Below are 23,606 nucleotides of genomic sequence, written 5' to 3'. Positions count from 1 at the left end.
TATCGAACCACTGTCTTCGTACACTACCAAACTAAATTTGGAAGAGAAAATGTTAACACGTTTCAGCTAGCTCACTGGATTAAAAAATTATTCATTGTTTCCTCAATAGAAATAAAAGCACATGGATAATCCATTTTAATGAGGGGAAAAATAATAATTTAAGCTTCTTGTATTACAAATGGGGACAGAAATTGAAGTTCCATTAATGTCACAAGAAAATAAAGGACACATTCAAGACATTGAAAAGCTATAAATCATACAAACCCTAATCTTCCCTTGAGCGATTGTTCAATATTGAAGTCGTCAATAAGGATTAACATATCCATCAATACAGGGGCGAATCTAAAGAATATATTTTGGGGGGCCGCCTTTATATAATTCATTTTAAGTTCAAGTTGTCAAACTAAGGTTGTAATTTGCATAACTGGATGTGTAGGTATTGGTTTAATATCGAATAACAGTACTTTAACACCAACTCGAGTATAACTCAATTGATAAAGAAATTATATCAAGTGGTAGATCCAATACTTTATGGAAGGGAACAAATTCATATAAGGTTAAGTTATAAGATTAGTCCACGAACTTAATAGATCCTTATTTTTAATTGCATCCAAACCCTTCAATCTATTAGATGTTTTAAAATTTCTTATATTTATTTATAACAAAATTAAAAGTTTAAGATTCAACTAGACACAATTAACTTTTATGTACAATAGAACAAATAGTTTTTAAAAAACTTTAAATGTATCTTGAGACCTATTGGATAAAAAGTTGGAAGTTTATGAATCTATTGGAATACTTAAAGTTCAAGAGCATTTTAGACATGAAAAATAAAGTTTGGGAATCCAACCAATTAGACATTTTTTACATTTTAGATAACATTAGACATAAATTTGAACATTCGATGACCAAACAGGTAATTTAACATTCATATAAATATAATGTTAGATGCATATTTAGATTAACTACAAAATTATAATAAATAATCAAGTACATAAATGTACAAGCAAATAGTGGAACTTGAAATATTTATCAAAGAGATTTTAAAATAGAACTCAGTTTTTTAAATGAATTAATTTTTCTAAAATAATGTATTGAAGTTTAACAAATATTTATGTGAATAAATACTAATACAAGGCTTATACTTAGTTTGGAAGTAAAAACAACTTAATATTAATTAAAATACTTGTGTATAACTTTTTTTCGTTATAGAAATATCTATCAATAACGATATCTTATTGATAATACATTGATATCCCAATATCCATATCGATAATGATATTTTAATCGTCGATAGCTTAAAGAATGTCTTAGCATATTCTGACAAATTAAGATCGAAGGACTTTGCAAATAAACTTTATTGATGAAAATAAATAAAATGGAAGGGGAAAGTTACCAACGTGGACCTCAATCGAAAACCAACACGCATCACGTTTTGAAAATATTGTGCATCGCATAATACTCCAAGGAGCTGTGAAGCAAAAAACCCATTAGATATGTGAATTCTGAAGCCATGCAATTCATGCACAAAATGAGCATATTGAAGGCATATATGAGTTAAAAAGCTATCAAGGAGTTATCACATAAATCAAACAAGCAAATTGAAATTTCTAAAAACAATTAATAGCATACACGAAAACTTATGTGAACTTCTATGAATAACATGACCAAATTTAATTAGAGCCTTCATTGCTACCAATCTTCCAACTTGACCAGATTTAATAGGCTATTAATCTTTCACCATGACCAAATTTATTCGAAGCTTTCATAGCTACCAATCTTCCACATTGACCAAATTTAGTCGAAACCTTCATGCTACCCTTGAAGTCATGTCTTGGCGTACTTGAGGGAACGCATCTTTACATCAAAATCGTTGGTTAGTTGAATTGAGGTTGCATCGTCTGAAATATCGCTTTAACTACTATTTCACGAATTGATATCCAAGCTGGGAATGGATGATATCTATTCCTCAGCTTAAGGGAGAGTGTCAAAGGAATGATCTTAATTTAAGGAATATTTGTGTAATTCCTCTAGCTAGGAGATATTTGTGTAATTCCATTAAATAAGTGAAGGAGTCGACCTCCTTATTTATTTGTATTCTCGACCTCCTCATTTATTTGTATTCTTACCTAGTATATACGGGTTTATTTAGTTTATTATTTCCAAGTATTTAGAGATTTATTCATATATATAGCTACCTAGTATCTAGGTATTGATGAACCTCGCTGAAAATTAAAATAAAAGAAAGCAAGATAAGTTTACACTTGCAACATGGTATTAGAGTCATTCTATTCTAGACTCTATTCTAGGAGGCCTAATTAATTGATATAGCCTTCGTAGCTACTAATTATACACCTTGACCAAATTTATTCAGAGCTTTCATAGCTACCGGTCTTCCATTACCAAATTTATTTGGAGTCTCCATAGCTACCGATCTCCACCTTAGCCAAATTTATTTGAAACCTTCATAGTTATCGATCTTCCACCTTAGCTAAATTTATTCGGCTCATAGTTACTGTTGAAGTCGTGCCTGAGAGAGCGCATCTTTAAATCAATGACACATTGAAATTAAAAGGGTTGGTGTCGAAATTGTTGAATTGAAGTTGCATCATCTGAGAGATAGCTTGAACTATTAATTCATGAGTTTATAGGGAATAGATGATATTTATTCCTCAACTTAAGGGAGAGGGTCGAAGAAAGTACCTTGATTTAAGGAATACTTGTGCAATTTTTCTAAGAAGGAGATATTTGTGTAATCCCATCAAATAAGAAAAGTAGTTGACGTCACTAATTTATCTCTATTTTTACCTAGTGTGCATGAATTTTTTTAGAATTATTGTTACCTAACATGGCTCTTATTCAAGAATAATGAGGTTGTACACATTTGTATCATCCACACAACTACCAGATCAATCCCTCAACATTGCCAAAAAGACCATCCAAACTCTTCTAGAAACCCAGTCAAGACCAAAATACAATTTATGGCATCTTCACAAGACAAACAAAATTTCAGCATACCAACCACAATCAGATTTGACCTTTTTTTTAACCCTAAAACAGTCTATTTCATCACTCATCTGCTTAAAATATTAGATATTCAAACACCACCTCCATAATTGTATAACATGCACAGTGAGGACAAGTATCTGAATAATAAGATCTACCATCTTTTGAAGCCGTGATGAAGATATGTTAATATCAAGTGCATACCTACTTGTTGATATGCAAAGATTTGGTAAAATAAAACAGGAATTTGGGTCTTACCATTCCAGCAAGCATTGAGAATGCATAAATGTAACCCATTCCAGATGAATCTCCACGTTGCATGGACTGCAGGTATTCGAAACAATATGAGAACGATATACAGGGACACAATTCACTAGGAAAATGTGCTAAAAGGTACTTATAAATCAAGGCTTTCATCGTTATGTAAATTTTTGCGATGATGTAAGTTCCTACTTTAATGAAAAGTTTTGTTACCATAATAAGGAAAATGTAAATTCCCTGATATATCCTCTTTTTAACTCAATGGTGTGGCAACTAAGATAAGAAGGCATGTAGCATGTAATATACTTTCTTACAGCCAGTTTATCCAAATGTGACATAGTTGGTGCTCAAATTTTGTTAGCCATTCGTTGTTCGAGAGGAAACTATTTGTTCCCCACACTTTTGTATCATATATTGCTCCAACAAATGTGAGTGCGATTAATCTTATATATCAAAATCTTTGGAGCTTAAGAAAATTCTTGTACCTTTTGAAGGGTCCATTATATGGTCAAAATATTTGTTATTTTTACTGTTTTGGGTTGACTTGCCAGGTTTCAAGGCTGGTCTCAAGATACGTATAGTTTGTATAGTTTATTTTATATATTTTCGATGTGTCTACTGGCCGTTCCTCGTGTTGAGATGTTTGATGTTCCTTCTCCTTTAGTAAGTTGTTACCATTGTGTAGCTTTCTTATTCGTCAGTGAAACGTTCTATCAAAAAAATTATTTAACTGGAAGAAAGAAAAATACAAAGAGGTTTATTGCCCCACAATTGTACTATATATTATACTCCTGAGATCGACCAAATATAGAAGATTGTTATTTTTCATAGGAACTTAAACGAACATTTTTTTCATAATGGAAGAACAACTAAAAGAATTTAGATGCATAATATTCCTGGAAGGCTTAAACTAATTGGCATTCCCATCAGCATCATCAACGATGATAAATGGTATGTGATGTAAGTTCACATGAAAAACTACCAGGCATCAAATGCTTAGAAGAGGAGAGAATATAGTAATGAACCACCAAGAAGTAGAGGAAAGGAAGCAAAAAAGAAAAAGAAAAAAAGGAAGAAAGAAAGACAGGCCCACCAACCTCAAGAAGTTTATTCAAGATGACAGGTCCCACAAATTGAGAAATATCATTGCCAATCTGTAGGTCCTCAACAAGTTAGTCAAAGAAAGGGGGCAAAAACATAAATAAATAAACATGAACCAAAAGAAACTTCCAATGAAATAACCTCTTGAATAGAAAAGGAAAGTTTCCTGTTCATTTTTTTAAAAATGTTTTTGAACTTTTTAACAAGGAACATTTATTCGTAATTGTTTAAGTGTTAAACTCCCAAAATATGTACCGTTCACAGCATCAAATTGGAGCGCCTATAACAAGATATATTGTAGTCACTGTTAGGATCGCTCAACAACGCGCACACTGGATCAAGATGAACACAAAGAATAGGAGAGAAAATTCAAGGAGGAATATTGGCTAAAGGTTTTATTGATGACTTTAGGTATGTACAACAAGAGAGAATACAGAGAACGAAGAAAAGTGCATTTTGAGAGCATTGCCTAATGGGGTATATATGGTTTCAATTTACTAAATATAGTTTCCAAAGATTTAAACCTACGAGATATAATCTACCAAATATATCTCTATCAAATCTTTACCAAATATCTACCATATATATCTCTATCAAATTTTTACGAAATATCTTCCAAATATATCTCTACCAGATCTAGGTATTAGGCTCCATATCTCAACAATTACTGTACTTTCTGGAGAAGGAATAGCTTTAATTTGAGGAGTACTGTCACCTTATTTGTCACCTTATTTAGACACCTTATTTGTCACCTTATTTAGAGCTCTGTACTCAATGCACAAACATAGTGCCCCGTCTTTCTTCTTCTAAAATAAGACTAGGCCCCATAAGGTGCGTTTGTGGGACGGATGAACCCTGCTACCAACAGCTCATCTAGCTGTTTTCTAAGTTCGACTAGCTCTAGGAGAGCCATCCAATATGCATTCTTTGCTAGAGATGTTACCCTAGGTAAGAGTTCGGTCTCGTGGTCGATGTCCCAACAAGGCGGTAATGTTGACAGGCTTTCTGACATAATATCAGCATAACTATGTAAGACATCTCTGACTTTATTCGGGACAAGTTCAGAGGTGGTTACTTCTTCCACCATTGATATAGCCATGAACGTGGGCTCTTCTCGGACGAGCCATCTTTTCAATTGTAATGTCGAGAACATTCTTATATTATCAAGTTGTTTGATACTTGCAGGAATCACGATAGAATTGCAATCGGTGATCATGATGCACATCGCCAATAGCATTTGGATGATTTTATGTTCAAGGAGGAAGTCCATTCCCAACACCACGTTGAAGTCGTCCATGTGCACTACAATTAGATCCATTTCTTCTAACCAAGTCCCTTATTTTAGGAGGACTCTCTTAGAGACTCCAACGATAGGTAGAGCCTCTGAATTAACAGCTTTCATCTTTTCAAAGTCCTATTTTACTTTTAGTTCCAGCCTGCGGGCTTCATGGTCAGAGATGAAGTTGTGAGTCGCACCCGAATCTATTAGGGTGCCCTTACTTGAGCGAGAATTTATTATAGCATAAACATAGATCAATCCTTTCTCAAACACTTCTTTCAGATCAACCTTCTTTTGGATGGCCGATAGAAATTTCAACGTTTCCATTCTTGGAGTTTCATGATCTTCCTCTTTATCTGCCGCTCGTTCCATTTTCCGGTCAGCACCCCCTTGAACATAAAGTCATCCAATGTCATTGGCGAAGTGCATAATGATCACCAATTGCAATCCTGCCATAATTCCCACAATTATCAAACAATCGGGCAAAATAAGAATGATCTCGGTATTACAACTAAAGAGAAGGCTCACCCAAGAAGAGCTCACATTCATGACTATACCCATGGTGCAAGAAGTAACCACTGTTGAGCCTGTGCCGAATGAAATCAGAGATGTCTTGCATAGTTATGCTGATATTAAACTAGAAAGCCTGTCAAAGACATTACCCCCTCATGGGGACATCAACCACAAGATTGAACTCCTACATGGGGTATAACCTCCAGCAAAGAATGCATATCGGATGGATCCCCCCAGAGCTAGTCGAACTAAGAAAAGAGATAAACAAGTTGTTGGCTACAGGGTTCATCTGTCCCGCAAAGGCATCTTACGAGGCCTGAATCTTATTCCAAAAGAAGACAGGACACTACATCTATGCATCAACTACAGAGCTCTAAACAAGGTGACAGTATGTAATAATTACCCATTGCTTATTATATCTGATCGGTTCAATAAACTCCGCATAACCAAATACTTCACAAAGTTGGATCGATGGTCAAGATATTATCAAGTGCGCATTGTCGAGGGTGATGAACCCAAAACAACTTGCATGACAAGATACGAACCTTTTAAATTCCTAATAATACCTTTGAGGCATGCTTTATCGATGCCAACGAGGGGGTAATGTCTTTTTGTCAAACATGTGAGGCGATATCATGCAATGCACCAAGACGTTATTTATCTGCCAACAAGACAAAGTTGAGAAAGCCGAGGTCCCAGGACTCCTCAAACCCTTATCAATACCAACGAGACCTTGGGAAAGTGTGTCTATTGATTTCATCACATCTTCCTAAGGTAGGAGAACACAAAGCAATCTCAGTTATCATTGATCAGTTTTTGAAGTATACAACTTTTGTACCCACGCCCAAGCAATTCTCGGCTGAATTGACGGCCTAGTTGTTTTTTAGACACATGGTGAAGTTATGGGGAATCCCAACAAGCATCGTCAATGACAAGGATGGTCGATTTATCGGAACATTCTAGACCGAGTTGTTTGGATTATTGGAGATAACCCTGAATATCTCATCTAGCCATCACCCCATACAAATGGACAAACGGAGAGATTTAACTACTTGCTGGAAGAAAGAAAGATACAAACAACGGAAGAGACAACCAATGGAAGAGTAACAAAGACATTTTATCGTGTCTCATGGCAAGAATTTCTACACATAATGAATTGTTATTGGAAGTTGAACGGAAAACCTCTCCATAGCAAATAGGAAAATCGTGTTAGGGGAAACAATAGAGAAATTTCAAAGGCATGAGCATACATTGCAAAGGAGTAAGTATTCTTTTAAGTAACTTTCCTAAATCAAGGTTTTGGTTGATACAATAAACATATTCCAATTTTTTTTTTCCTAAATGTGCTAGTCATATCAAGAAGATAGATCACATTACCTTCCAAAGGCCACCCAACCAAAACCTGTAAATGCAAAGGAGAGAAGAAAATGAATGATAGACAATATAAAAGATTGAGCAGCAAAATAAGTCGTATTCTATCATATACTAAATATAAGTAGCACACATTCAATTCATCTTTATTACTTCACATAATTCACTTTTAGTCACAATCTAAAAAAAATGTTTGTGATGGAACTCCTAACCCCCAGGGCGGAGATTTGAGGGACAGTTGATTCTATTTTGTTGCTGGAAAATGTTATATACTGAGCGAACATTACAATAGTTAATTTCTCTTAGTTTAGAACCTTCATTTAAGCTATTGTGATGGAAGATGTTCAGAAGCTATTGGAAGGTACTCTGGTGGTTTGGTTGATTGTTCTTCACAGACTTCGAATTTCTTGGATTGTAGATATAATTTTTTTTTTTTTTTTTTTAACGAGAAATGAAACTTTTCATTGATAAAATGAAAAGAAACAAATGCTCAAAAGATACGAAGTCCTAAAGAGAGCGAAATCCAAAACAATAAATGAAAGTAGTAAACAAGTAGAACTACAACAGAAAGATAAAGGAACTCCAGTTAGACACAAAACTTGTAAAAGTAAATCAACAAAAGACTTAGACAAAGAACACCATGAAAAAGCCTTAAGACGAACCGAAGCAAAGCAATCTATCNATTTTTTTTTTCCTAAATGTGCTAGTCATATCAAGAAGATAGATCACATTACCTTCCAAAGGCCACCCAACCAAAACCTGTAAATGCAAAGGAGAGAAGAAAATGAATGATAGACAATATAAAAGATTGAGCAGCAAAATAAGTCGTATTCTATCATATACTAAATATAAGTAGCACACATTCAATTCATCTTTATTACTTCACATAATTCACTTTTAGTCACAATCTAAAAAAAATGTTTGTGATGGAACTCCTAACCCCCAGGGCGGAGATTTGAGGGACAGTTGATTCTATTTTGTTGCTGGAAAATGTTATATACTGAGCGAACATTACAATAGTTAATTTCTCTTAGTTTAGAACCTTCATTTAAGCTATTGTGATGGAAGATGTTCAGAAGCTATTGGAAGGTACTCTGGTGGTTTGGTTGATTGTTCTTCACAGACTTCGAATTTCTTGGATTGTAGATATAATTTTTTTTTTTTTTTTTTTAACGAGAAATGAAACTTTTCATTGATAAAATGAAAAGAAACAAATGCTCAAAAGATACGAAGTCCTAAAGAGAGCGAAATCCAAAACAATAAATGAAAGTAGTAAACAAGTAGAACTACAACAGAAAGATAAAGGAACTCCAGTTAGACACAAAACTTGTAAAAGTAAATCAACAAAAGACTTAGACAAAGAACACCATGAAAAAGCCTTAAGACGAACCGAAGCAAAGCAATCTATCCGTGGGAGGAGCTTGAAATGGAAGATCCTTTTATTTCTTTCAAACAACAAATCAAAACGAAAAGCTTTGACCGCAAAAGGCCACAAAAGATTGGATTTTGGAGCCAAAAATGGACTCATAAGCAATTAAACGTAACCCAGACTTTCATCGGGTAAAAATATAACACCAAANCATTCAATTCATCTTTATTACTTCACATAATTCACTTTTAGTCACAATCTAAAAAAAATGTTTGTGATGGAACTCCTAACCCCCAGGGCGGAGATTTGAGGGACAGTTGATTCTATTTTGTTGCTGGAAAATGTTATATACTGAGCGAACATTACAATAGTTAATTTCTCTTAGTTTAGAACCTTCATTTAAGCTATTGTGATGGAAGATGTTCAGAAGCTATTGGAAGGTACTCTGGTGGTTTGGTTGATTGTTCTTCACAGACTTCGAATTTCTTGGATTGTAGATATAATTTTTTTTTTTTTTTTTTTAACGAGAAATGAAACTTTTCATTGATAAAATGAAAAGAAACAAATGCTCAAAAGATACGAAGTCCTAAAGAGAGCGAAATCCAAAACAATAAATGAAAGTAGTAAACAAGTAGAACTACAACAGAAAGATAAAGGAACTCCAGTTAGACACAAAACTTGTAAAAGTAAATCAACAAAAGACTTAGACAAAGAACACCATGAAAAAGCCTTAAGACGAACCGAAGCAAAGCAATCTATCCGTGGGAGGAGCTTGAAATGGAAGATCCTTTTATTTCTTTCAAACAACAAATCAAAACGAAAAGCTTTGACCGCAAAAGGCCACAAAAGATTGGATTTTGGAGCCAAAAATGGACTCATAAGCAATTAAACGTAACCCAGACTTTCATCGGGTAAAAATATAACACCAAAAGTGATAAGAATCACGGTGTTCCAAATGTTCCAACTGGACCCCTATTACACGATCCAAAGCGAAGAAAATTCAACAAACATTCATTCTTCATCTACAAAATTGGATCGGCATCCAAATGTTCCAACTGGACCTATTATATGATTCAAAGCGAAGAAGATTCAACAAACATTCATTCTTCATCTACAAATTTGGATCGGCTCAATTCAACCATCATTTGTAGAATAAGAAGCTGATACGATTGATGAAGGACAATTGAATATTTGCACGGTTAAAGTTGGAAAACTTTAAAATGTCAACAACAGGGTTTGACCCTACACGAGTGAAGCCCAATAGATTTCAAGTTTATTTCTTTAGCCACTCAAACATATCAACATTTGTTGAAAGATTTTATTGTTTTTTTGTTTTTATTTTGCAATGGTCAAATGGTCAAAATTGACTTCGTCTTTTGTGGAGATTAAAGGGGATCGGGATTGAATCCCGGCCACAAAGTCTTTTGTCGGAAGACTATAAATACCCACAATATGTTATGTAAAAATCAGATGGGTGAATGAATGTAATTCAGTTCTCAAATTGAGACGTTTCCCTTAAAAATCCGAGCATCATATTTGCCATTTCTAAGTTTCAAGCATTTCTTGTGGTAGAATTGCACTCGAGTCATTCAATCAAGCCTTGATCAAGTTAGATTGTGGAGTGACTCAATTTAGAACAAGGTTCCAAATCTTGCTTCTAGATCTTCAATCGTAAGAGGTAATCTAATTCTAACCTTATCTCTTGGTTGATCCAAATTTCGTATAAGGAGGTGTTGATTACTTTGATTCAAGGGTTCTTGCTAAAACAAAAGCTTGGATCGTTGGGCTGAGAATTGGAGTTGCCTTATCAAAAAGATTTGGGTAGAGAACTCCTCGAAGAAAGCTTTTAGACTTGCAGATTCAAAGAACTCAATCCAGAAAAGAAGATGGTTATCAAAGATTCCCCAACAGAAAAAGATGAATTCTTTATTGTTTCCAAAATACTTAATGGAATTGACGAATTCAACCAATTACTAGACAAAAACTCTCAACAAGTTGACTAAAAGACTTCGAAATCCAACAAACATTTGTATGACAAAGATAAAATCTCCAACTGAAAGTCTACGACCATTTGTCTGCCAAAGTTAAATCTCCAACTGATCCACTAAATTGAAGCGGCATGCAAGAGAACATCACTAAAATACTCCTAAATTTCCACCGACTGTTCTTTTAAAACCTTTTCCTTTCACAACAAAACAGCACTAATTGACTCTTTAGCCCATCACCATAGCTTCATGTGAAGCACCTAATAAAATCTATGTCGTTATTAACGAAAACAACATTAATTGATTCAACTTCTACCATCTGCACTTCTTGCAAACGGCCAATTAAATTTGAAGTGACATGCAAAATATCACTAATACATGACTTTAGCCAGCACCACCTTTTCACAAGCGAAGCACAAATTAAATCAGTCTTTTCCAATGAAGCAGAATTAATTGGATCAACACGCACCAACGGCTCTACATGCAAAACACTAATTAAATTCTACAAATTCTCTCTAATCATGCACTAAATTTCCAAAAAACCAAAAAAATGTTAAATAACCTCGAACAAGGAAAGGTTATGATATAAACAATGCACATCCCTTGAAATCTCAAAAATCTTAGTTAATTATTGTCTTGAAAAAGATCAAGACATCAGTAAGATTCAATGAATGGCATGCAATCCTTCAATGGGAGAGATTTCGAAAAATTGTAAAACACTAGCTTCGATTAGAGAAGAAAATTTTCCCGGAGCTGAAGGAAGAGGTGAAGGGCTGACACTAAAAATATTCTGAGATGAAACCAAGACTTCACTAGAAACAGAATCTTCCTAAAAGATTTGATTAATTGATTATCAAATGATCCAATCTTCGTTTCTTGAATAAGAATCATCAGGACAATCGTGTTGAAGAAACTTTTTCAATGCAACTGGATGGAAGTTTTGTAACCCTCATTGACCTCAGGAATCCTTCCTTATATATATTTTACCACATTAATGATAAATGAAATGATGTTTCCTTTCAAATATATATACATACACTAGTAAATTATGAATGCACCATTCAGAACAAGGAAAATGTTTCCATAAAGGACATTAAAACCTTTGAAAGAAAACTACAACTGGTAAATATATAGTTCATTCAATGGAAACAATTCTTCACTCGTCCACTACTCACCTTCCTCCAAGGCTACTATTTAATGCTCTAAGAAGCCATGGCTTGGATTTTTGAGATTCTTCAACCCAAGTTTTCTGGAAGCTAGAGCAAATAGTAAATAAGATCCAAAAATAATGTTTAAAAAAATTGAATAAATAATGTCGAGAGTGAGATAGTCAGACTTATTGTATAATGTTTCAGTTCGATCCCAAGTATCCAATTTCCATATATCCTTCTCCGTGAGTGGTCTTCTGTATCCTAGCTTCATTATGTGATCCATCCACGCAAAAGTTATTTCTAGTGAAAAGTAACCACAGTTAGAAACGAAATATATGTGTGGAAAAAAGTAACGATTGTGGAAGAGCATTAAACCAATTCATGAGAGAACTATTGTTGTCCTCTAGACCACTTAAAAATTAAATATGTAATTTATAATCTATTAAAAAGGGACAATCTTTGTAAAACATTTTTAGACTACTCTGTCCATTTATAAATTTCTAAATTACTTAACATGCCACTACTAACTTATACTAATAACCAATAAGCTGGGCACATATTTCCACAATTTCTGTGTTTGTATTTTTGTCAAAATTGTTTTGGTTAGATGTGATTTCTCCTCTACACCCTAATCGTTGTTGCCACCAAACATAACCTTTCCCACCTTCAGGCTCAAGTCGCCACCACATTTCTCCATTCCCTTGCATCTTCAGCCTACACTAACGTTCCAACCCCTTGTTTCCCATCAATCCAAGGGACAGATCAAGGTACATTGTCGTCGTCCGTCTATGTTGCTTGACCAATAAATAGGTCTCACTCAAGTCTTTCATTTTGTTCACTGATACTCATAGGTTCCATTTTTGCTGGTTCATGGGTTCTTTGTGGACTCTCACTTGTTTCGTTAAAAAAAATTCTCAATCCTTTCTTTTGCCCAAGTGGGTTATGGAAGAAAGAAATCGTTGCATTGATAATAAGTACTTTAGCATTTGAATTGAAGATGATGGGTTCTTTGTTAAAGATGTTAAGAACATGTCAATTATTCCCTTTTCTTTAATGCATTTTCGCAGGTCGGATGGCTCGCTTGTTGATCTTTTGCTTCTTCCAATGTCTATGAACATTTCAAGCAAGTCAGTGTAACACCCGGTACACAAAACGAATATTATATTGGAGCTTTTGGCATTTAGTGAGTTGATGAAGAAATAAATAAATAAAGGAATAAAAAAGAGATGACTGTTTTAAAATTAGCTTTACCAGCCCACAAATTTAAAATTTACCCTTAAGTTATTCGAACTTAGCAATTTAAATTCCATGTTTAGCTAATTGGGATTTAAAGTAAATAGGAGGTGACTAATTGATGATAAAGTCGGCTAATGGATAATTATCAACTTTTGAGCTAAAGATTTAAAAGGAAAATGGAGGGATAATTACAAAGATGCTATGGCCACTTGATCAAATGGAGGGTTGCCAAATGGATGAAGATAAATAGAATGAAGTATGCCTTTACAAAAATCACAACAACACATCTTTCTCCATCTACCATTTTCGAGCTCCAAAGACAATAGCCACATAGAAACTTCAACCTTACATACTCCCCCACAGAATAATTTGAGTCCCAAGTAAGTCCCATTCGAAAGAGAAGAGAAGGTTACTGCTTGGACTGTTTCTTAAAGAGGACCAAGGAATCGCACGAATTCGAAGAACATCTTATGTGCAAAGAGAACAAATCAAAGGAGAAATGTAAGGCAAAGGAAGCTTTCTTTCAAGAACTTTTGAGCAATTTAGTGCATCATTAATCATGATCCAAACTGAAAGCATTTAGACTATTAACCATTTGAGCTAACTAATTCACTACCTCAAGGGTATAAGCTATTTAACCATTTTCCTACTTGAAGCACAATATGTTGCAAGGACCTTACATACAAGTGCACTCTTCTCCCAATGATTTTCCTTTATGTTAGAAAGAATCCATAGCATTCATAATGACATCAATCTAAATCATCAAATAGCAAAATATATCCAATCATCATGGGTTGGTCTAGTGGACAATAAGGGTGAAGTAAATAATAAAGGGCTTGGGATTGGTTCAAACTATGGTGACCACCAATTTAGGACTTAATATCTTATGAGTTACCCTAGTGACCAAATGTAGTATGGTGAGGCGGTTGTCCTGTGAAAGTGCTTGATTGAACTAGCGCAAGTTGACCCAAATACTCATAAATATCAAAAGAAAAAAAAAAAGTGATTTTTATACTTCATATTTCACAAAGGACATGATGATGGATTTTACAAAAATAATACTTACTTGAAAACAAATTCACATGCCGCTCAGGACATATATGTTCTCCTTCAGGAAGTCTTTCGAATTCAGCAACATCAACAGATTCACTACGTAGAGGGGCATGACCAGGATAAGGATCCAAGTTAGGTATATATGGGAGCAAGAGAACACCAAATAAAGCCTACAGCAAAAATAAAATCTCAGAAGAAAGCAAGGTAGAATAAGATGAAATCCAACTCAACACTAATAGGTTATTTAGTTCACTGATATTGATGGATAGTAGTACGAGTGAACATGCGTGCATAGAACAGCATACTCATGGATTTTCTATCCTATCAATTCTCAAGCTAGAGGGAGAAAATCTTACAAATGAATCTTATTTTCAGCTTCAATGTCAGGGAACAAAACGTAAGGTATTTGCAATGCTTAATCTATAATAGTAAGTTTGTACCTACTTATTATGTGAAACTATGTACGATAAAATCATTTAATATTACAAATGAAAGTATTTACAATTATTAGGAATTATATGTAAGGGTTCACCTGACAAAAGCAACGAACACAAAGTAACGAAGACGAAATATGCTTTGATTAGATAAACGGCCAATTCGAGAGGGTTGATCTCTACACCACGAAATCTCAGTGTTCAAGTTCAACAAAAACAATCCTACTTCCTAATCAACGGTTCTACTTTTCTGTAAGTTCCAAATTATATACTTCTGTAAACTTTCTACCATATGCATGAACAAGTTCTATTTTGGTTACAATTACATATTTGATTAATCACATCAATTGATTATATTACAAGATAATATGAAAAAATATGCATTCTCTGTTTGAAGGAGGAGACACTCAATCATATTTTTCCTTACTACTCCGATCATAAGAAAGGGTTAGGAAGGATTTCTTAGTTAATTCTTTTGGGTTATCGTCCTGCCTCCCTAACTGAATCAATGAATAGATGGAAATGCTCGAAATAGAACCTAATGCCCTAAAAAGATAAAAAGGGCTCCAATCTAAAATAATGACCGAGGAGTAATAACACAGGTCTATCAAAAAAGGTGCCATAGAGAAGCATTAAAGTTGGCAAGGTCCCAGACATCTTTCCAACACTTTCAAATCCTCTAAATTTTCTCTCATTCCTCTCCAACCAAGTGCAACAAATAACAGCTAAGAAACCAGTCCACCAAAGGACACACCCCTTATCAAGACAAGGCCGATGGAATGAGAACTCCTCCATCATGAGGCAACAATCACTATACATGCCATACCCACACCAAAAGGTCTTGAAAAAGAGCCTCGAATCGAGAAAGCAAACTTGTAACCCGAAGAATATAACTCAAAAGCTCAAATGCCTCCTTACAAAGAATACCCCACTATGACCCAAGCATAAAGGAGGAGTGTCTTGTTAGGATTTGGAGACAAAACTCACATTAAACTATATATGTACCTTATGAAACATGCATAAATGTGTAGTTCCTCAATATTGTACACGGATGCCCATTGGAAACAATCTAAATTTCCCAAGTGCTAGTTGCTCATGCATAATAATCATATTCAATATTGTTAAATATACATTCAACAATATTGAATGAAGTGCAGTATCCCCAATTCAAAAAATAACAATAAAATAAAATAAATCCTTGTTTTACATTTTACTTCATATTAATTAGAGCACGCAACAAACAGAAACAATTTTTAACTTTTGTACATTCAGGAAAATATGAATCGTGATTTAGTTAACTAGGTAAGTAGTCTCATCCTCAGAGCTAGAAAAAGGAAACTAAACAAAGTTGTGTAAGAAAGAACAGAATTTACAAAGAAAACATGCAGCGAGAGAGAAAGATTGCTTTTTATATATTCAACAGTTGAACACCAGATATTGCTAAATTTTTTTACTTTAGTTCATACCAACACTATTCACCAAACTACTCTTTGCTCACATTCTTCTCCACCATTAAGTGCAAAATAATATAAAATTTGCATAACAGACTAAAGGGAGAAAACAAACTAACCTGGAAGAAAACTTCACTGATATACAAATACAGGACATATCTGAAAGGACAAAACAGAAATGTGAACTCATGGAATGTGTAAATTGTTGAGATATGATTCAAAGTATTCAAAATGAAGATATGATTTAGAGTAGTTAGATATGATTCAAATATTCAAACTACCAAGATTCGAGGAGATTGTTATTAGATTTGAGTTTATCTAGATTTCTATGATTTACTATTTCTGGTCCAGTGTATTAGCTATAAATACTGGAATTGTGTAACCCTCTAAGCATCGAGTCAGTAGACAATAATAAAGCACTGCAACATTCATCTAATTTATCCATTTCTATCTCTTTCACTATCCCTCTTTCCAACAATTTTGGTATAAGAGCCAAATTCGTTCGACACGAGGGCGAGTGATTATTTTCTTTCACAAAACAAAAATGGCAGTAGCTGGTTTTTCTTCCTCTGCACCGTTGTTACCAATCTTTAATGGTGAGAAATATGAGTGGTGGAGCATCAAGATGAAGACCTTGCTCAGATCGCAGGAGCTATGGGACTTGGTGGAGCACGGGTTTGCTGATGTATTAGAACCCACAATAGAAGAAAAGGAGAGACTAAGAGAAACCAAGAAAAACGATGCCAAGGCTCTATTCATTATTCAGCAAGCAGTTCATGAGACTATTTTTTCACGAATTGCAGCAGCAACCACATCAAAGCAGGCATGGTCAATTCTACAGAAGGAGTTTCTAGGAGACTCAAAGGTCATGACAGTGAAATTGCAATCTCTAAGACGTGATTTTGAAACTCTACTCATGACGAATGGCGAATCAATTGCTGATTTTTTGTCAAGATCAATGGCAATAGTCAGTCAGATGCGTACCTATGGAGAGAAAATTTCAAACGAAACAATTGTTGCAAAGGTGTTGAGAAGCTTGACTCCAAAGTTTGACCATGTGGTGGCCGCCATAGAAGAAGCTAAGGATCTATCCATACTCTCCGTTGATGAACTGATGGGCTCGCTTCAGGCTCATGAGGCAAGAATCAATAGAGCATCAGAAAGAAACGAAGAAAAGGCACTACAAGTGAAGGAGACAACCAATAACGAAAGAGAAAATATTCATTTAGCAGGTAGAAGTCGTGGAAGAGGAGGATTTCGCAGCTTCCATGGTGGTCGTGATAACAGGGGTAGATGGAGAAGTGATGGACAGAGACAATTCAATGAACAAAGGAATGTCATACAATGTTACCATTGTAGAAGGTATGGTCACACAAAATCTGATTGTTGGTATAAAAATCAACGAATGAATTTTGCAGCAGAGAATGAAGAAGAAGAAGAAAAGTTGTTTGTGGCGTGCATGGATACTAATCCGGAAAAAGGTAACTTATGGTTTGTTGATAGCGGATGCTCGAACCATATGACAGGCACCAAATCCTTATTCAAAGAGCTTGATGAGACGCAAAAGATTAAAGTGCAACTTGGAAATACAAAAGAGATGCAAGTTGAAGGAAAAGGTACAGTGAAAGTCGAAACCAGTCACGGTAAGATAAAACAATTAGATAATGTTCAATTTGTACCTGATTTAGGGTACAATTTATTGAGTGTTGGACAATTGATGACCAGAGGACACTCAGTTCTATTTGATGATAACACATGTGTCATCACAGATAAGAAATCAGGCCATAAAGTTGAAATTGCCATGACTTCAAATAAGATGTTTCCACTTGATGTTTCTAACATGGAGGATTTTGCTCTTACTGCTAGCATGAAAGATGACTCAACATTATGGCATCTCAGATATGGACATCTTCATATGAACGGCCTGAAAATACTCAGGGATAAAGGTATGGTTTTCGGATTACCAAGAATTGACTCAACTAATTTATGTGAAGGATGCATTTATGGCAAGCAGACTAGGAAGTCCTTTCCTGTTGGAAAAGCTAAAAGAGCTTCACATTATCTAGAACTAATTCATGCTGATTTATGTGGGCCAATGCAAACGAAGTCCTTGGGTGGAAGTATATACTTTTTACTATTCGTTGATGACTATAGTCGCATGAGCTGGGTTTACTTCCTACAACATAAGTCAGAAACTTTTCAGAAGTTCCAGATTTTTAAAGCTATGGTAGAGAACCAAAGTGGCTGTCACATTAAAGTTCTTCGCACAGACAGAGGTGGCGAGTTCATATCTAAAGATTTCAATCTCTTTTGTGAAGAAGAGGGCATCCAAAGGGAATTAACAGCTCCCTACACTCCAGAACAGAATGGAATCGCTGAACGAAAAAATCGAACTATTGTGGAGATGGCAAGAAGTATGTTACAAGCAAGGAGACTTCCAAACCAATTTTGGGCCGAAGCCGTAGCAACATCTGTTTATCTATTAAACATCTCACCAACAAAGGCGGTTATGAATCGAACTCCTTATGAAGCATGGCATGGAAGGAAACCATCTGTAAGTCATTTACGAATCTTTGGTTGTGTTGCTTATGCTTTGAAACATCCTCAAACTCGTCAAAAGCTTGATGAAAAATCTGAAAAATGCATTTTCATTGGCTATTGTACTCAATCAAAGGCATATAAACTATACAACCCCGTTAGTGAAAAGATTTTAGTTAGAAGGGATGTAATATTTAATGAAAACGTGAGTTGGGATTGGAGTAAAGAACAGGAGCAGCAAAAGATTACAGTTGAAGTTTCCCCAAATGAAGAGACAAGGGTCAACTCCAGTGCATCTCCCAGTGCATCCACTGCAACACAAAGTGTGTCAAATTCATCATCTTCAGAATCACTTAACAGCAATTCTTCTCTTGAAGAACTTTCAGATGAGACACCTCCAAGGAAGTATAAATCTTTAGCTGACATATATGCATCATGTCAGTTTGCTCTTACTATTTCAGACCCTATGAATTATGAAGAAGCAACTGAAAAAGAAGACGGGAAGAAAGCCATGGCAGTAGAGATGCAGTCCTTTAAGAAAGATGAAACATGGGATATGGTTGACCTACCAAACGAAAAGTTTTATGGAGATTTACAAGAAGAGGTTTATGTAACACCGCCAGAGGAATTCATAAAGGAAGACAAAGAAACAAAGGTATACAAGCTGAGACAGACAATGTACGGGTTAAAGCAGACATACTTACGAAGGCCTTGTCAGAAGAAAAGCTCTGTACTTACATCTGCAACTTTGAATCATGGGGGAGTGTTGAGATATGATTCAAAGTATTCAAACTACCAAGATTTGAGGCGATTGTTATTAGATTTGAGTTTATCTAGATTTCTATGATTTACTATTTCTGGTCCAGTGTATTAGCTATAAATACTGGAATTGTGTTGCCTTTCTTTCTTGCTATCTTATAACATTGCTTTCAACTTTTCTTTCATTATTACTTTTATTTTCTTTTTTGAAAATCTCTCTACCCCCATTTTCTAAAATTTTCTTCTCAAAGCGGAGCCGGAGGCTTGGGTATGTGTCATCTGGCCAACGGTGGCTCAAATTTGAATTGGTTGACTCACTCAGTGGTGAGAGTGAATGTCGCACAATCGCTTGCAAATGTTTTGAGAAAGTGTGATTGTGACACCCTGCATCTGTGTAAGATCTTAGTTCCTCCAATAAAGATGCGATTTGGTTACATCACTTTCACATGGGTCATCCCTCCTTTAGAGTTTTGAAAATTATGTTTCGTTGTTTCAAGTATTTCAAGTCTCTTAACTTTCATTGTAATACATATGAACTTGATGAAAGAATTCGAGATCAAGAAATTTGGAAGGCTGAAGTACTTCTAGGTATTGAAGTAGTGTATTTAGCTCACGGCATTCTCATAACACAACAAAATTATGTGATTGATTTATTGATGGAAATAAGAAAAAGCGGATGTAAACCTACATCAACACCAAATGGACCCACATCCAAAGGAAGAACTTATAGTGGACAGAGAAATGTACCAAAGGCTAGTAGAAAAGATAATACATCTAGCTCACACTCGACCAAACATAGCATACTTAATAAGTGTAATTAGACAATTCATGCATGATCCGCATAGAGTCTCACCTTCATGCAACAGATAGAGTGTTACATATTTGAAGGGAACTTTAAGAAAAGGAATTTTGCTCAAACCGAACAATTCCCGAGTGGACAGAAAATCTACTGCAGGTTATTGTACCTTTCTTGGAGGTAATTTAGTAACATGGAGGAGTAAGAAGCAAAATGTGGTGGTTAGATCATCTGCTAAATCAAAATTTCGAGCTATTACATAAGGGTTATGTGAACTCTTATGGTTGAAGATAATTCTTGATGACTTACAAACTAAGAGAGAAGATCTCATAACATTGTACTGCGACAATAAATCAGCCATCAATATTGCACATGATTCTATTCAACATGATAAGACAAAACATATTGAAATTGGTCGACATTTTATCGAGGAGAAATTCGAGGAGGTAATAGTATGCAATTAGTTATGTGTCATCTCAACTTGAATTAGCAAACGGATTTCATAACTTAACGTTTCATGAGTTAGTATCCAAGCTGGGAATGAATGATATCTATTCCTCAACTTGAGGAGGAGTGTTGAAGAACAAACCTGATTTAAGGAATATTTATGTAATCCCATTAAATAAGATAAGTAGTTAATCTTACTATATTGTTACCTAATAACTAGAGATTTAGTTAGATTTATTTAGATTTATCTTATCTTGTTACTTCGTATCTAAGATTTATTTTATCATTTGTGTATTGTAAAAGGAAAATGCACCCATCTCAAAAAAATAAGGAAAAAAGCAAAGCTAATTTGGACTTGCAGCTGAATTCCCTATTAATATCTTAATTTATTTTCTCTCTTTTTTACTTCTTTTTATGACAAACAAAATAATATTTAGGATGTACTTCTCTGTTCTTTCCACATCTCCAAAAGGCATAATAGATTGTTTACATGACAACTTCTAATTATTCAAAGAAATAACAGCAGGAACAGAACAGTAAAATGTCGTCCAGGGTCATAAATGATGGTAACTTGAAATTTAGACATAATAGCTTTTATAAGAAATACCTCTTGTACAAATCCTTCACCGAAAGAATTAGGTTGAGCATCACGCCGTCCGCTACTAATATATAGAAAACTCCAAATCTGATGATCCATCGAAATTCAAAAATATAAACTTTGGTTTCAGCAACAAGCATTACAACCATTGAGAACCAAGTAAGGGCCTGAATTATCAGGGCAACAACCTGAAACAAAAGGACGTAAGGTTTAATATCTGTGAACTCGATCAAAAAGCCACTCACCATGTCCAAAACTAAACAAAATTACCTCTTAGTTAGTCAATTTCTTCTTGCCTAGTACATCAAGTTAAACATACGATGTCTCAATCTTTTTCACACTTACAATCTTTGGTTCTAAAGAGTAATACAAAGTAAACCAAATTCTTCCTATAGCGCCCATATATCATACTGCAGGTCATATCAACCTTTTAAAATGATATTGCCAACATTGCCATTGCAGTGTGAATGTTAAATTTCAGGATAAAATAATTCGAAGTATTGTAGGGAACACTCTACCTCGTATGGACCGAGTGCAGCCTGCCCATCTAAATTCAAGACTGAAATTCCCATGATCAATTTGAATAAAAGCACAGATGTACAGTAACCAGCCAACAAACACAGTACATAATTGTAAATCTTTGACTTCAAACAAAACCTCTGTACGGCAGAACTCTTTTTCATCAGCCATATTCTGTAGATACATAGACCTAGAACAAGCAGGTGAGAAATAACAACCACCAGAGAGTCAATGGCACATGGTGTATAAGCGCCAAAAGCATTATCCACAGCATTTGTCCACACGCCACCAAAAACTGGACGACAATACCAAACAAACAGCTCTATGCCCATTCTTGATTCCAATTGTTAATGTTGGCAAGGAAATCGATGAAAATAAATGAGTAGCGATTCCAATAAAATTCCTTCCATGCAACAGCAGAACAATCAGTTCCAAGCACCTTAAACGAAGAACTGAAATTCTCAGTACGTGCAGTTCCCCCAGTGAAATAAAATCACTGGTTTCCGTCGTTTACAGATTCAAACTCTGAGAATTTCGAAAACAGTGAATGCATTTATGAATCTAAGCCACAATGTCGCAAAGCCTCCTTCTCTGAAATTGTCTTAGGGTTCCATGCATTGGCCTCCACATTCTGAACTCTCTCTAGACTGTCTAGCAAGTGGAACAAGACTGTTCTTTAAAATGTTTATCTTATCCCCAGATAAATGAGGACCNTATTTATAATTATTAGTTCTTACTAGTGTGAACGGAATTGGCCTTTTTTTTTTATTTATTTTTTTTTTTTTTTTTAAGAAAACTTTTATTAAGCCCAAATTAAATGGGAGAGACGTCTTTTAAAAGAGCCTCCAAATAACTTTATTTAGGGGAAAGTTTGGGGTATTGGGTCGGGTTATGAATTAGAGAATTAATAAGTTCGGTATTTGGGGTGCGAGTTTTGAAGTCAGAGTTTAGAGTTTATAGTTTAGAAAGTCGGGATAAGTTCTCCCCGTTCTAAAATGGTACGTTATTTACTATAAATTTAAATTTACCAAGGAAATCATTCCAACAAACATTGATGGTGGGTTTTTTTTTGTTTTTTTTAGCATGAGTCAATTTGTTGCATTATTTTTATTATTATTAATTTTAGTTATTCTACTCGAGAAAGAAAGATTTGATTTCTTGGATGTGAGAGATGTGATTTAAACAGCCTAAATGCCCCAAGAACCTAGTAGACCTCTACGGCATACACGAATGGCAAAGGTAGCTCTTGAGCCGTCAGATACTACCCTTTCTACTCTAATACTTGTACTATCAAGTTCCACTCTTGTACCCGTATCATTGAGCCAAGTATGGGGCCAGTTAGAGTTGTGCGATTTGACAGTTCAATTTGATTATTATGTATTGCAGACCTGTCCTATTGGGGGACATGGACCATGTTGGTAGTGTAGATCCGTCCTTTTATGGAGAGATGTGGATCACGTGGTTAGTCATGGGAGTTAGCACACACAAGGGGTCGTTCCCCTAACTTTTGGTGACTATATAGTTCTATGGGATGAGTTCACCAACAAACCTCCCTTAGATGATGAGCAGGTTAGTTATCACGATCATGCTTGTCCAAAGCATGTTACCTATGGCAACATGCTCATGTCTCATCAAACCCTTTATGTTATTCCATGTTGTATTGTTTTACCATTGTATTTTCAGTTTGTATGATTGTTCGGCGAAATCTTGTCTAGGTCTGTTAGAGACCTAAATCGCCC

The 23,606-nt window shown here is 35.0% G+C and overlaps 1 protein-coding gene across 3 annotated transcripts in view; it reads right to left on the bottom strand.

Annotated features, from left to right (window-relative positions):
- The window catches only part of LOC111811349 (ABC transporter C family member 2-like), a 39,501-nt gene extending 16,971 nt beyond the window's left edge, over positions 1–22,530 (bottom strand). The window contains exons 1-10 of one of the 3 annotated variants that reach the window (XM_023698155.1): positions 21,867–22,530; positions 21,358–21,536; positions 16,330–16,369; positions 14,339–14,495; positions 12,222–12,336; positions 12,061–12,141; positions 8,266–8,290; positions 4,365–4,421; positions 3,265–3,330; positions 1,397–1,471 (exon numbers count right to left, since the gene is read on the bottom strand). In XM_023698155.1, the coding sequence (XP_023553923.1) occupies positions 1,397–1,471; positions 3,265–3,330; positions 4,365–4,421; positions 8,266–8,290; positions 12,061–12,141; positions 12,222–12,336; positions 14,339–14,495; positions 16,330–16,369; positions 21,358–21,536; positions 21,867–22,199 (1,128 nt within the window). In that variant the 5' untranslated portion in view covers positions 22,200–22,530. Of the gene's footprint in view, positions 1–1,396; positions 1,472–3,264; positions 3,331–4,364; positions 4,422–7,537; positions 7,563–8,265; positions 8,291–12,060; positions 12,142–12,221; positions 12,337–14,338; positions 14,496–16,329; positions 16,370–21,357; positions 21,537–21,866 lie in introns of those variants that run through there. The other 2 variants (XM_023698156.1, XM_023698157.1) reach the window with 2 other exon arrangements.
- Positions 22,531–23,606: the final 1,076 nt, after the last annotated feature.

This window comes from Cucurbita pepo, chromosome LG15, assembly GCF_002806865.2.
Source record: "Cucurbita pepo subsp. pepo cultivar mu-cu-16 chromosome LG15, ASM280686v2, whole genome shotgun sequence".
NCBI classification, from domain to species: Eukaryota; Viridiplantae; Streptophyta; class Magnoliopsida; order Cucurbitales; family Cucurbitaceae; genus Cucurbita; species Cucurbita pepo.
The sequence above is the reverse complement of the archived record's forward strand: the minus strand, read 5'-3'. Positions and strand labels throughout refer to the sequence as shown.